This window comes from Heloderma suspectum, chromosome 1 (genome assembly GCF_057233095.1).
Source record: "Heloderma suspectum isolate Gila_16-S chromosome 1, 16-S_ref, whole genome shotgun sequence".
Classification (NCBI taxonomy): Eukaryota; Metazoa; Chordata; class Lepidosauria; order Squamata; family Helodermatidae; genus Heloderma; species Heloderma suspectum.
The window spans coordinates 435,703,969-435,718,360 of NC_139458.1; the positions used below are offsets into that span (position 1 = coordinate 435,703,969).

The 14,392-nt window shown below is 48.9% G+C and overlaps 1 protein-coding gene across 6 annotated transcripts in view; it reads right to left on the minus strand.

Annotated features, from left to right (window-relative positions):
* Positions 1-3,024: 3,024 nt before the first annotated feature.
* EXTL3 (exostosin like glycosyltransferase 3) overlaps positions 3,025-14,392 on the minus strand; it is a 154,561-nt gene continuing 143,193 nt past the window's right edge. For all 6 annotated transcript variants that reach the window (XM_084829464.1, XM_084829460.1, XM_084829461.1 and 3 more), the window contains one exon: positions 3,025-12,368. In XM_084829464.1, the coding sequence (XP_084685590.1) occupies positions 12,159-12,368 (210 nt within the window). In that variant the 3' untranslated portion in view covers positions 3,025-12,158. The remainder of the gene's footprint in view (positions 12,369-14,392) is intronic.

The following is a 14,392-nucleotide window of genomic DNA, read 5'->3' on the forward strand; positions in this document are numbered from 1 at the left end:
CCTGGCAGATGGCTGTCCAGCCTCGTCTTGAATGCCTCCAGTATGGGAGAGCCCACCGCCTCCCTAGGTCATGGGTTCCACTGTCATATTGCTCTAACAGGACGTTTCTCCTGATGTTCAGCCGGAATCTGGCTTCCTGTCACTTGAGCCCATTCTTCCGTGTCCTGCACTCTGGGATGTTCAAGAAGAGATCTTGGCCTTCCTCTCTGTGACAACCTTTCAAGGACTTGAAGAGCACTATCCTATCTCCCCTCAGTCTTCTCTTCTCAAGGCTAAACAGGCCCAGTTCTTTCAGTCTCTCCTCACAGGGCTTTGATTCCAGGACATCCTAGGTCTGAACCTATCATTTTTTTCTCCCTGGAGACAGAAATGAGAGCTGCCTATAGAAAACAACAGACAAATCTAGGACTTTTGCATATCTGTGATTGAGCAGCTACATGCTCTCTCACCAAACAAAAGGGAGCAACAGAGACAGAAGTATATGCTCATCCTAACTCCAGTCTTATGTTGATTTTTTTCCTTCTGTTTTTTTTACACTTCAAACGTTGTTTAAAATGGCCCTGCAAATGCCAATACAATCGATTCTCACCATTCTACAGATCAGGAGGAATAAAGTCACAGTACTTACCGGGAAGAGATGATCCAGATGCTGGATTAGATGGACCTTGGTCTGATCCACCACGGCATATTGTATGTTCACTATTGGGGGCTGTGCCTGGAAAAGCATGGTTTGCAACAGCCCTGCAATGTAGCACACTATTAGTAGTAGAGATTAGAGGTGGGTCTGAGGCTGGTTTGGATTTTCAGCCCAAACTCCCCTATACAGAAGATACCTCAGGTTGCAGCAACACTCAGTCTAGTTCAATTGCCCCACTCACACGCCCTCCCATCCCAAATCCAGTGCTCAATTGTATGCAAGTCAGTTGAGAACAAGTCACTTTTACATTTTAAAAAACTTTTTAAAAATTATGCAAAATTAGTATAAAAATTGTTTAACTAACAAATAATTTGCACATTGTGTTGCCTGGATTTCTACACTTGAAATATGGCACCCCTACTGTGCGGTGGATTGGGCCCTTTGTTTGTCAGTTGCTCATCTCTGTACTATTTGTCACCAAAGAGAGAGACATGCAGGAATATTGCCCCTGAGGCTCTTATACAGTCTAGGCACAATTAGATAGTACCGAAATGCCGCAAGCCCCATAGAGAGAAGTTCAAGGGCCCTGCAGCCCGGGCATGGCAATTGCTTTACAGGGCATGAGAAGAAAAGCCATTATTCCTTGCAACAGCTGGCGACGCAAGTTACTTGTCCATCACATTTATGCTAAATTGAAGTAACACAGATGCAAACAAATTGGAACAGCAAGGGGCCAGAGACCTTCCCTGTGGAGAAGCGACGCACAAAAGCCGATGTCTGAAATCAGGAACAAATTTCCCACTGGGGCCCACAGCAAGAACCTGCAATGAGTTGGTAAGCACGGCACACAGTGAGTGAGCAGAGGCGAGGGGCAGAGAGGCTCCCTTGACAGTCACCTCTTTCCCCACCCCAGTCCCCTGGCCACACCGTTCCAAACTTTCCTGGGTCTGCGCTTCCTCCAGAATCTTACTCCAAATACTAAACATGTTTTTCCTCACTTTTCATCGAGTCCAGCCCCCTGCTGAATGCAGGAATCCAGTTCAAAGCATCCCTGACAGGTGCTTTCCAGCTTCATCTTGAATGCCTCCAGCATGGGAGAGACCACCACCTGAGCCCATTATTCCATGCACAGAAATGCAGTATTTAGTTTCCTGGCAATCTCAGCTTGTTATGAGAAACAAGATTCTAGCCCTCATGAGCACAGTGTGGGGATGCTGTCATGCCTCAGAAACCAGAGGCAGCGCTGAATAGGATCCCCAGTGCTTGGGGAGGTTTTCATCGAATCATTGAATCATCGAATAGTAGGGTTGGAAGGGGCCTACAAGGCCATCAAGTCCAACCCCCTGCTCAATGCAGGAATCCAAGTCAGAGGATCCCTGACAGATGGCTGTCCAGCCTCGACTTGAATGCCTCGGGTGTGGGAGAGCCCACCACCTCCCTAGGTCATGGGTTCCATTGTCGTATTGCTCTAACAGTCAGGAAGTTTTTCCTGATGTTCAGCCGGAATCTGGCTTCCTGTCACTTGAGCCCATTCTTCCATGTCCTGCACTCTGGGATGATCGAGAAGAGATCCTGGCCTTCCTCTCTGTGACAACCTTTCAAGGACTTGCAGAGCGCTATCATATCTCCCCTCAGTCTTCTCTTCTTAAGGCTAAACAGGCCCAGTTCCTTCAGTCTTTCTTCACAGGGCTTTGTTTCCAGTCCCCTGATCATCTTTGTTGCCCTTCTCTAAACCTTCTCGAGTTTGTCTGCATCCTTCTTAAAGTGTGGTGCCCAGAACTGGACACAGTACTCCAGATGAGGTCTAACCAGTGCTGAGTAGAGGGGAACTAGTACTTCCTGGGATTTGGAAGCTATGCTTCTATTAATGCAGCCCAAAATAGCATTGGCCTTTTTTGCAGCCATATCACATTGTTGGCTCATATTCAGCTTGTGATCTACCACAATTCCAAGATCCTTCTCGCTTGTAGTGTTGTTGAGCCACGTATCCCCCATCTTGTAACTGTGCATTTGGTTTCTTTTTCCTAGGTGCAGAACTTGGCATTTATCCCTATGAAATGTCATTCTGTTGTTTTCTGCCCAGCGCTCCGGTCTATCCAGATCACTTTGAATTTTGTTTCTGTCTTCCAAAGTATTAGCTAACACCTGCCCAATTTGGTGTCACTTGCAAATGTGATCAGCATTCCCTGCACCTCCTCCTCCAAGTCATTAATACAAATGTGGAAGAGCACTGGGCCCAGGACTGAGCCCTGCGGTACCCCACTCGTTACCTCTCCCCAGTTGGAGAAGATCCCATTGATAAGCGCTCTTGGAGTCCGATCCTGTAGCCAACTGTGGATCCAGGGGATCGTTGTTTCATCTAGCCCACTTTGAGCTAGTTTGCTCATCAGGAGATCATGGGGCACTTTGTCGAAAGCTTTGCTGAAGTCGAGGTATATGATGTCCACAGCATTCCCACAGTCCAGAAGGGAGGTTACTTGATCAAAAAATGAGATCCGATTCGTCTGGCAGGATTTGTTCTTGACAAATCCATGTTTTGGTGCCCTGCTCCTCTACATGACAAGCAGAAGCAGGAAAATATATATCCAAATTATGCAATTGCATGGCATAACACAGAGCACAGGGTTCTGCTACAGTTTTGATTTAGTTTTTCTTTTATTTTTTTTAGGGCAAAGTACACCACATCCTGCTTTAGGGCCATACCTTATTCCCTTAGGAAACTATTGCATGCCTTACAGAGAGTCCACAATCCTTTTGATTCACAAAATGCTTTACAACCTCCTTGACCTTTTCAGGTGAAGTCACCACCACACCACTACAGATGAGGAACTGAGGCTTAGAGGGGACAAAGGCCACCCAGCGAGTCCATGGCCAAGGGAATGTTGGGTGCTTGAACCTTGGTCTCCAAGATGAACAGTGCCCATTTAAGCTTGCAGGACAGACGCATCCAAACTAACAGGCTGCCTTTACATTAAAGAAGAAATCCGCAGTCCTCCCGTCGTGGAGCCTTTCCGTGTTTACTGCGGGCTCCCAGACAGCGACCACGGGATTGCTGGGACCAGAAGCGCTTAATTTCAAGCTTCCACAGAACTCAATGACACAGCGCCATCTAGTGGCTGCTTTAGAAGCATAACAATCCGAGATCTTTTGATACCTCATTTCCTCATTTCTCATTTCCTCCGGTTGTTTTTAACATGGAATAACCAGGAAATACCCCTGGATGTGCCCTGGAGGTTGACGACGTCATGAACAGGACCCGCAAACTTCCGTGAGTGAGCAATCTCAACAGCAGGATAAAAGCTCTGTCTGAAGAAGCCCACAGTGACATAAGAGTATGAAGGACTGTTGTTCTACTCAAAACGGAATGACAGGATTAGGCCTGGTGCCCCCAAGGCAGGACCTGCAGGTGCCACTGCATCCATGAGGCTGTGCTGAGGCACCTGCCAGCTCTCACTGCCTCCTGCTGCCCCCCCCCCCAGAATGCAAGTGAATGGACCTACTTCTCCATTCAATTGGATTGGGGGGGGGGGAGGCAGGTCAGCTGTGCTGTCAAGAAACAGTGGGGGGGGGGAGAAGCCCCATAGAGTACCATTGGGGCAACAGGGCTCTTGGCAGGCATGAGCTTCTCCCAAGCCATTTTCCAGAAATGCAGCTTCCCCTCTCCCATGCAAGTGAATGGAGAAATGACTCCAGTCACTTGATGGGGAGAGGGGCAGGGAGCTGCACTGCTGAAAAATGGCTGGGAGGGGGGGATTCCACCCGCTGCCAAGGAAGTGTGTGTGTGTTTTCTCTGCATCTGTGTTTTTTTCCCTTCAGCCCTCCCCTCTCTCTCACACACAGACACAACACCCAGCAGTTTGTGCCCTACCACAACCCCATTCTGAGCATTCACAAATATGCAGCAGAAGCTTCTGCCAGGCTTCGTCTCGCAGGGCTTGGCCACGCCGAACATGAGTGTGTCTGTGCCATTTTAAGCCCTGCTCCAGTGGGAAGGGTCGACCCCTCCCAATCGGTCCTTTAGATGACGCAGAGAACTCCTCTCCAGCGATGTCGACCTTATTTGGAATATAACCATCTGGTCTTTATTTAAAAGAACAAAGGATGCTTAGCTGGCAAATAAACTTGCTTAAAATAAACAATGTGATTGCAAACCAGCGTAATCTCAGCCTGCATTGCTCAGCCCCCTCTTGCCTGAGTTGCCTGCAAAGCATCCGTGTGGATGTCAAAGATTATATTAACTGAGAGCATTACATTAAATGCCAGCTTCACTCCAAGGAGGTAATTTATGATCCATTTTTAATTTAAGGTCTGTTTTTCCCTACCCCATCCCCTTTTCTTTGGAGCTCGAAAGGAGGGTGGGTTGCGTGGATGCATGCAGCAGGCAGCTAGAACCGCATGTACACCATGAGTGGACCCTGTTGTCTTTGTCACGGACCGAGGCTAGCTTCAGACCTTGGAGGAAGACTCACCATCTGCACAATTATGTCAACAGAGCTACTCGATCATGTTCATGTTTTACAAGGCCCGCTGACTGCCGACCATGCTCTCTACACCAGCTTTCCTCAACCTGGCACCCTCCAGTTGTGTTGGACTACAGCTCCCATAATCCCCACCAACATGTTTTTGCCTGGTTGGTGTAGAGCAGATATTAATGAAGTACTATGAAGATTAGAAAAGGCCATATCAATGTTAAATAGCATTACTGTCTCCTTTTGAACCATTGTGCCCTAAAAGTAACTGTGAGGTCTCTTGGGTATCCTGCTTCTGTAAAAAATTAAAATAACCTCCATGGACCCAACAGACACAACCCTCTTTTGCCATGACTGTTGATCTACAATGAACACTTGCAATGTGGTCAATTGATTCACATTTTTGAAAACCCTGATACTACTATCAGAGGATGCTTCAATTACGCGCAAAAGACCATTGTATCTATAGAGAAATCTAGATTAGGTGGGTCACGGAATAATGGTAACTGATTGACCCTCCTCATAGATATTACAACCATGAAGGGCACAATCCTGTGTGTGTTTGGACAGAAAAAAGTCCTACAGCTCCCAGCATTCCCCAGCCAGCATAGCTGGATTATAGGACTTTTTTCTGTCTAAACGCGCATAGGATTGCACCCTAAAAAGATGGTTTTCAGAGTTGTGTGCTTCATTTGATGTAGCTGGTGTCTAAAAAGGGGTGGTGTCTCCCCCCCCCCTCCCTGGCAATCTTGAGAGAGGATCAGAGTCAGATGTCTGTGGAGATACCTATCATTGTGCAGGCAGATACAAATCAAGAAAACCTTTAAAAAACTGTTAGACCAAAGAATTGCAGGGGGCTGGGGAACAGAGAATAATGTACATGCTTTCGAACGTATGAAAGTAGATGACCAGTTAAAAGCAGTTTAGGTGAACAGAAATATAACCCTTCCAGTGTGGTGTAGTGGTGAGAGTGCTGGACTGGGAGCTGGGAGATCTGGGTTCTAGTCCCCACTCAACCATGGAAGCTCATTGGGTGGCTTTGGGCCCGTCAGAGACTCTCAGCCCAACCTACCTCACAGGGTTGTTGTTGTGAGGATAAAACAGAGAGGAGGAGGATAATGTAAGCCGCCTTGGGTTCCTTGCAAGAGGAAAAAAGGCGGGATATAAATGCAATCAATCAATCAATCAATATAACCCTTCTTCAAATGTAACAAATAAGGTATTGCAAAAACAATGTTTCCACTATGAATATACAACTTTGGTTCCTTCGCCCCAGGATTACTTCATAGAATGGTTCTCAATACAAGTGATGAATCCACTCTAAATTCCTTAAGCCTTTATCCTCCAAACCATTCAATGGCCATGCTGACTGGGTGTGATGGGAGTTGTAGTCTGACATATCTGGAGGGCACCAGATTGGGAGAAGGCTGGAGTACGGATTGCAATGTGAATTACGTAAAGCTTGTCCTTTCTCCAAAATTAGGTCTGGTTGTAGAGGAATATATTTATTTGAAATTACTTTTAGGTCACCCTTAAAGACGGAAGACTAAAAGCTCCCCTGCCTTCTTGATTATTTCAGCAACACCGGAAACCATCCCTACTGATGCAAAGATGGGTTAATCAGGATACATCCGTCCCATTTGCTAACACTTCTTCACTCCCACACAGCATTGTGAATCGCCTTGCTGTTTTCTTGCAAAGGCATCTCCTGCTGAACAGAACCATTTGACACTTTGCACCGAGACTCTGCAGTTGCAAAAAAAATCTCTTTGAGGGCTGGTTTGATCCTCTCCCCCTCCCCTCTCCGTAGTGCTGGAGAAGTTCCATCGCTACAGACAAATGCAGCAACCACTCATGTTTAATACTCCTCTCTCTTAAAAATTGGCTGTCTTGTTTTCAGGTTCCAGGATATGCACTTGGACTGGAATTTTTTTTTCTTCTCTGTAGAGATTAACCACGAAACAAACAAACCATAAGTAGCTGTGTTGGACCATTAGAAAACCCCCCAAAGCCAAAGTGGAATACCTTCCACAAAGTGGAAAATATCACAAAATCCCAGACATGGACCCACCTCCTGGCAAGACAGAACTACTTACCTTGACAGAAAAGGGGCCGATGACATCAGACCTTACAACCCATAACTCTCTAGACGAGGTGTGAAACAGCCTCTTTCGTTATCCAACGTTTTATTTTTTGGTCCTGTGCACTGTTCTTCTGATGGCAGAAATTCTGATGGTGGATTTGTCGTTTCTCACCTCAATCTAGAAAATGCCATCATTTCTGCAGCCGAACACCTCTTTCCCCATTCCATCCCCAGCTCAAAACTCCGCATGTGCGTGTGCGCGCACATACTCGTCTCCTCCAGGTCCTGTTGGGAAACCTTCAGAGGGGTGTCTGTGTTCACCTGTTCCAGCAAAACCTGCTGTTTGGAATTGCTGCAACGGTTAAAGCCACCCATCCTGGGAGTCTTGGAATGTTTTCTTTAAGGGGCTGCCTTGGGCATTTAATGAAAAGCTGAATCCAAGAGCATCTCTCTAGAGTTCTTTCCTATGAAACGTGCCTTTGCAAAAACTCCTGTGAACTGCATTCGCTCTGCCAGCGACAGATGAGTCTGTTTATCAGTAATCGGAGTTCTTTTGCTGCCTGCTTGGTGTAATTTATTTCTTGCAGTCTCACTCTCCATGTCCCTGACCAATAAGCAATTGCAGAGATATGGGTACAACGGAAGGTAGCATCCTCTTAGGTACACTGCAACACACTTCAGGGACTCCTGGGAGGCGGCCGAAATTGCAAAGGGCAGAACAATATTTTCTACCGACATGAAAGCAGATAGACAGATGTACTGTGGCGAACTGCAAGAGACACTTGGATGTATTCTAGCCATTGCCAGTCAGATGGTAGACAATACCAAGCAAGACAATCTGACTCTGTATAAGGCAGTTCCCTATGTTACTTCCCAAAAGTCTATAGTAGACTTTTAGGCCGCTGCCAGCGAGATCACATCACTCCAGTGCTGAAGGAGTTGCACTGGTTACCAGTTGTTTTCTGGGCCAAATTCAAGGTGTTGGTTTTGACCTTTAAAACCCTACATGGTTCCAGCCCAGCCTACCTCAAGGAGCACCTCCAGCAGCACCAGAGAGGCCGCTTAACAAGATCAGCCTCGGATGGCCTTCTCTCTGTCCCATCAGCCAGGACAGCTAGGCTGGTGAGGACGAGGGAGAGGGCCTTCTCTGTGGTGTCCCCCACTCTGTGGAACTCTCTCCCTAGGGAACTCTGCCATGCCCCCTCTTTAATGAGCTTCTGCCACGCATTAAAAACGTGGTTGTTCAGGGAGGCATTTGGGGTGGGTAAGGGTATTCTTAGAAATACGTTTTTAATGTAGAATTTTATTGTTTTAAACTGTTTCTATTGTTGTACATCACCCAGAGTGGCCGGGTGACCAGCCAGATGGACAATAAATAAATAAATAAATAAATAAATGTATCCTTTTAACTTGGTATCTGAGAATTTTCACAATTACTATTGCTATTACCACTGCTACCACCCCCACCACCACTGTAGTAGTAGAAGTCGTAGTCGTAATAAATAAATAAATAGATAGAATAAAGAGAGAACTGCAATGGCTCAACGATGTTCTGAGACCATTTCGGATTAAGCAGCACGGTCAATGTTGGGCAGATGTGGCACCACCGGCACGAGCCTGGCGGTAAGGTCTCGTCCAGCACGATGCGCATGGGCCCAGCACTCCTGGCCTCGCCTCCATAGAGAGCTTCCTTCCACCACAGGAGGCAAACAGTGGGACAGACATGTTCAAGTTAACCTCCGAGTTTATTTTGTCCTTTTACAAAACTCAACATATGAATATTGTGCTCGTGTCAGGGTTGTCGATCCCTCCCTCCCACTCTTTGTTTTTTAAACCACCATTTAAAATTTGGTGCTCACAGAGCTTTTAAACATGTCCCTCGCGGCAGGGGATGCAGGGCCAGTGACGGATGTTGGGAGCTGGGGGTGGCGGGGAACAGAGATAAAATGGGAGGTGAGCACCACACACTGTCAGCTGTTGGGATTCCAGAATGCACTGGAACAGGAGCCCCCCCCCTTGACACAGCCCCCACATCTTCCCATCATCTCCAAGAGACAAAAAGCAGAACTGCCATTTTGACAGAGAATAAAGAATATGGCAGAATTGCGGGTGGAATGTTATTAATATGGATGTTGCAGGTGTGGGGAAACCCAGCGGTTTGCTTCAAGCACAGGGGAAAGGGAGATTCGCACAACCACTTCCTTCTCCTCTTGTCATGATCACTGGAAACACCTTCTAGCGAGGACTGTGGAACGACCAGCCCGAAGGAAGGCTCTGATCATCAACAGGACCGTTTCCCCTGGCAGAAGAACGAGCAGGGGACGGCCTAGCCAGACTCCACCTTAGCCTGCAAACATATTTGGTAAAAGTCATGATTTGGACTAGTCATAAAATCAAGGTGATGAGGAACACAATCCCAGTAGATACTTTAAAAATCTCAAATGCACCCATTTTTAAGGTAGCTGATACCATTTGAAAGGGCATGCGTGCCCATGCGCTTGAACTGTACACTCATCAAGCGAAAAGTGGAGCCTCCGCTCGGTGAGCACCAAGAGGGAAAGAGCGTGGCTGGATCCACGCCTGTATCTACTGCGGGCCCAAACTGGCTTTGCTGCAACCAGCACAGCAAAGGCAGAGCAGGATGAGGAATCGCTGTGGCAGCAGAAACACAGTACCGTTAGAGTAGGCATGAGCTCAACATGTAACAGAGGTGAAAATGCATTAGGGAAACAAGTGGCAGTGCTCGGCCCAGCAGGCAGGTGAGTAACTCAGGATGCAATGCTATGCATGTTTAGACAGAAAAAAGGCCTACAACTCCCAGCATTCCCCAGCCAACGTGCTGGCTGGGGAATGCTGGGAGTTGCAGGACTTTTTTCTGCCTAAACATACATAGGATTGTGCCCTTATGGAAGTACCTTGATGCTGGCGGAGGCTGGTGACTCCAATGTCAGTGGGGTAGTGCATCCGCTCTGGGTTTCAGTCAGAACCAGTCAGAACTGGTTCTGCTTGATGCTTTTTCCCAGCTAGAGTGAAGCAAGATGCCAGATGAGGATGCTAAGAGTTGCAGTCCAAGGCATCTGGTGGGAACCAGGCTGGAGAAGGCGGGTGTGGTGACTGTAGAATGGGACTGTTAGCTTTGATGGATGGCAAGCGAATGCGGGTATTTTATCATCCCCTTTCTCACGGAGAAAAAGAAGAACTGAAGTGAAGCAGGAGGGGAGGGGGAAATCAGCAAACAGCTGCACTTGGTTTTCTAGTTTGGCAAAGACTTCATTGGTGGCCTGTGAACACATGCTGGAGGGAGCACCTTTGAGAAGCGGCACCCCGTGGGCTGAAAGCACGATGGGGTAAATGTTCTCAAGGACGGTGGCAAGCCGTGTCCCATGCTGGGTGCCTAGCAGCTCCCCAAAGGCATTTTTTGTGTGTGTATCTTGGGGAGAGATGTCCCGAGGACAGGCGTGGTCTGCAGGGCTGCTGACAGAGAATGGATTTCGGGCACCTTTCATCAGCAAGCGAAGGACACCTTTTGCCTGAAAGACAGCACAGACCCCTGAGCCCATAAAGGAGGACAAGAAAGCTGTGTGTGTGCACGTGTGCGTGCACACATGCTTGTGTCAGAGAGAATTGTGACAGAATCACTAAGAGGCCACATCAAAAGGATTAAAGCAGCAACACCCCCACATACCCCTTTTGCAGTAAACCTCCTTTTAAAGGGTTGCGGAGTGCAGCCCCGTCGCATCACCATTGCTTTCACACACAAGACAAACATTTTCCACAAGGCTGGCGGATGTGTAGTCCAGCTGCTGGACTGCAACTCACAAGAGTCCCTGCCAGCATAGCCAACAGTGAGGGACGACAGGAGTTGCAGTCCCACAAGGACCGGAGAACAGCACGCTCCCCTTCCCAGGGCTAAGTAACGCGAAGTCTTTTGAGCCAAGACTTCCAGAGGGCAGCAAAGTTTCACCAAGGTTCACATGGGCTGGGAAAGAAGAAACAGCGTTGGGGAGGAGAGAGCAGGAGAAGGGGCTCCAGGCGTTTTCACGCACACACCCCCGCAAGGCATCGGCAGTCGGAAAAGCACCACTGGGCTGGAACGGGGTGTGCAGATGAGCCTTCCCCAACCTAGCGTGCTCCAGATGTGCTGTACTGCACAACTCCCAGAATTCCCGGAATTATGGGAGTTGCAGTACGAAGCATCTGGAGGAAGCTATTTGGGGGAAAGCTGCTGTACACCGACTGTGAAGTCACCATGGAAGGGGGCTGCAGTGTAATCCATCAGCAGGCACGTGGGACAGGCAGGCGGCTGGTCCTGGAGGAGGGACTCTGCTCCACCACGGTACAGGCGGATGCTTGCCAGCAGCAGCGAGCGCCTTAGCAGCCACAGCATGGGGAAAGGAGCAGAGGAGTTTTCCAAAGGAAGAATCCACCATTTCCTCCGTGAAATCCCAATCAAATCTTAAGCATGACAGACCAAGTAGCAAGCATCTAAGGGCCTCTGGGGGCCACCCCCCACCCTCCCAGAGCACACGGGGTCATCCAGGAGTATGGGGCTTCCTTGGGTCTCTCCTTCTCCCCAAGCAAAATATGGGCCGGGTACAAAACAAAAATAACCCCCCCTCCCCGCCCTGTCGAAAAAAATAGAAAGCCTTGCAAGGCATATCTAAAACACTTCCATTTTAAATAATTAATATTTTAAAAACCCCAGCTCTGCCCTTGGATAGCTCACTAGCTGGGGAACTAAGCAAAGTCTCTGTTTCCCACCCACCCCCAGTATGCGATTCCCGGCAGAGTCTGTAAATGGGACCCCGCGCCATACAGGTCCGGTGGGGCTCGCGCGGATGAGGAATCCATGACTGCGTCCCTACTTGGGCAGAGAGAAAGAAGCGCCTGTTCCGGGGAGGGGGGGTCTCGAAGGCACCTTCCTTGCCCCCTGGCACATTCTGGACGTCTGCAGCCAAGGCCTCCAAGACTAGATGAACTTGAAACATTTCGTCTTGTCGTGGGGCAGCCGGGTCTTGAAGAGGACCGAGTCCACACGGAACTGGGTGTACAGCAAGGGCATGTAGCCGTAGACTCTGACAAAGAAGTTGATGCACTTGTGCCGCTCGTGGAAGTGGGAGTCGTCGTGGGAAAGGGCCTGAGGGCAGCCAGGGCAACGGAAAGTCCAGCGGGAAGTCACCTGGGCACAAGGGAGCAGGAAAGAGGGTCAACCAGGAGGAGGACGGAGTCCCTGAGCGCACCCCAACCGAGCTAAGCAGCAGCTCACGCAAGCAGATTCAGTGGCCCAAAGTTTAAAGCTGAGGAAAGGACCCTCCCGTTGTGATCTTCCAGACAACGAATTTCCCCGCCATTCGCTCTAAGCGAAGAAGTCCTGAGCAGGTCAGGCACAAGAGCCAGGATTCAAAGAACTACTCCAGGCCCCACTCAAAGGCTCGTGATGAGTGCCTGGTGGGACGCTTCTGACTTTAGGGCTATGAAAAGCAAATGCACCCCCCTCCCATGAGTGGTGTCCCAGCCTCCTTTGGAAAGTCACAAAAGCAAAAACAAAGGGAGCCGTGCTGGGCCACGAGAAAGAAATCCAACATCCACAGTTGAGCAATACTTTTATTAGGACCAATCCGAATTCCACAAAATGGTGCAGGCTTTTGAGTTCTTCAGAACTTTCAGTCAGGCTAGGTGGTACAAGAGGAATTGTTCTGGAGAACTCAGAAGTTTGCACCATTTTGTGGACTTTGAACCGGTCCTAATAAAGGTTATGCCCAACTCTGGGTTTTGGATCCTTTGGAAATGGTTTACCTCTAGGGTGCGGGGCGGGTGAGAAAGGGCTGATGGCTCTACGGTCTCCTCCATCTCCAGAGCAGCTCCAGAATTCTTTTAAGAGTGTGGACCAGGCCTACATGGGCAACCTTGGATGTGATGAATGGAAAAGGCAGCCAGGCTCCGAGCTGGCCACAGACCAACTGAATCAGCTAAGCGGCCGGCTTTGCTGACATGCCAGCCTCGATGCTGCCGCCCCGGCACCCAGGGCCTCCCCACCCCTGTGCATGTATCAACCAAGCTCTCCCAAGCTGGCTGCCTGCTGCTGCAGCTCTGCTGGGGAGAATGGGATGGTCCTGTTTCTCAAAAGCTTCTGGCTTCTCTTGCCCCTCCTCAGGAGTGTACGTGGGCACACACATACTGAAGCTGTGGCGGGGGGGAGATGCATTGCCCTGATGGTGACTCCCGGAAGCCAAGGGATCGCCTCCCCCTGCCCGGTAATTGCCCTTTCCCGAGAAGACTCGTGTTTAGCGAAGGGAGACAACACGCCTGGCGGTGACCTCACAGACACTCCAGTGCGCCCAGCTCCAGTGCCAAGCCTCTTCTTCTTGCCCGCTCAGGCTGCAGAGCAGCCCTCAAAGGTCAAAGCAGTTACCCAAGCTGACCGAAAGACTTTGCTGGAGAGGAAGGTCAGCGATGACACTGTTGAATGAAAAGGGTTCTGAAGATGCAGCCTGACCCCATGCTTTGGGGACCCTGACCCCCACACCAAGGGCAGCGTGTACCCTGACCAATTCCCCTCCCTGTCCCCAGTCCAAATAAGACTCCAAGGAAGCTCGGGGCTGTTCTCAGGATTGTGCAAATTAACAACATCTACCCGTTCTGGTAATTTTAGAAATATGATGTTTTTAATGTAGAATTTTATTGTTTTAAACTGTTTTTTATTGTTGTACATCGCCCAGAGTGGCTGGGTGACCAGCCAGATGGGCGATTAATAAATAAATAAATAAATAAATAAATAAAACAAAGCTGCATGAAAGGTCAGTATAATTACACCCATATTGCAGATGGAGGGGGAGTGAGCTCAATAGAGAGCAGCTTGCTTAAGGCCAGCCAGTGAGTTAGTTCATGGCAGGGCTGAGATTTGAATCAGGGACATCTTAATGCGTAGCTCAGTCTCTTAGCCACTATCACCAGAGGTGATGCGCAAAGAGATCAAAGATAGGTAAGATGAAGAAGAAGGCAAGGAAAAGCTGTCGCCAGGAAACTAGAGGCATGGAACTGTGCAGGGCAGAGGAGCCACTTACTAGTCTTGCTCAGACAACCTGGGAGGTTGAGAGGGGAGGCAAAGTTGATGAATTTGCTACTAGAAAAGGGAGGAGGAGGAGGAGGAGGAGGAGGAGAAGCTGTAATACCAAAGAGCTAATGGTCCATCATTGTTGACAG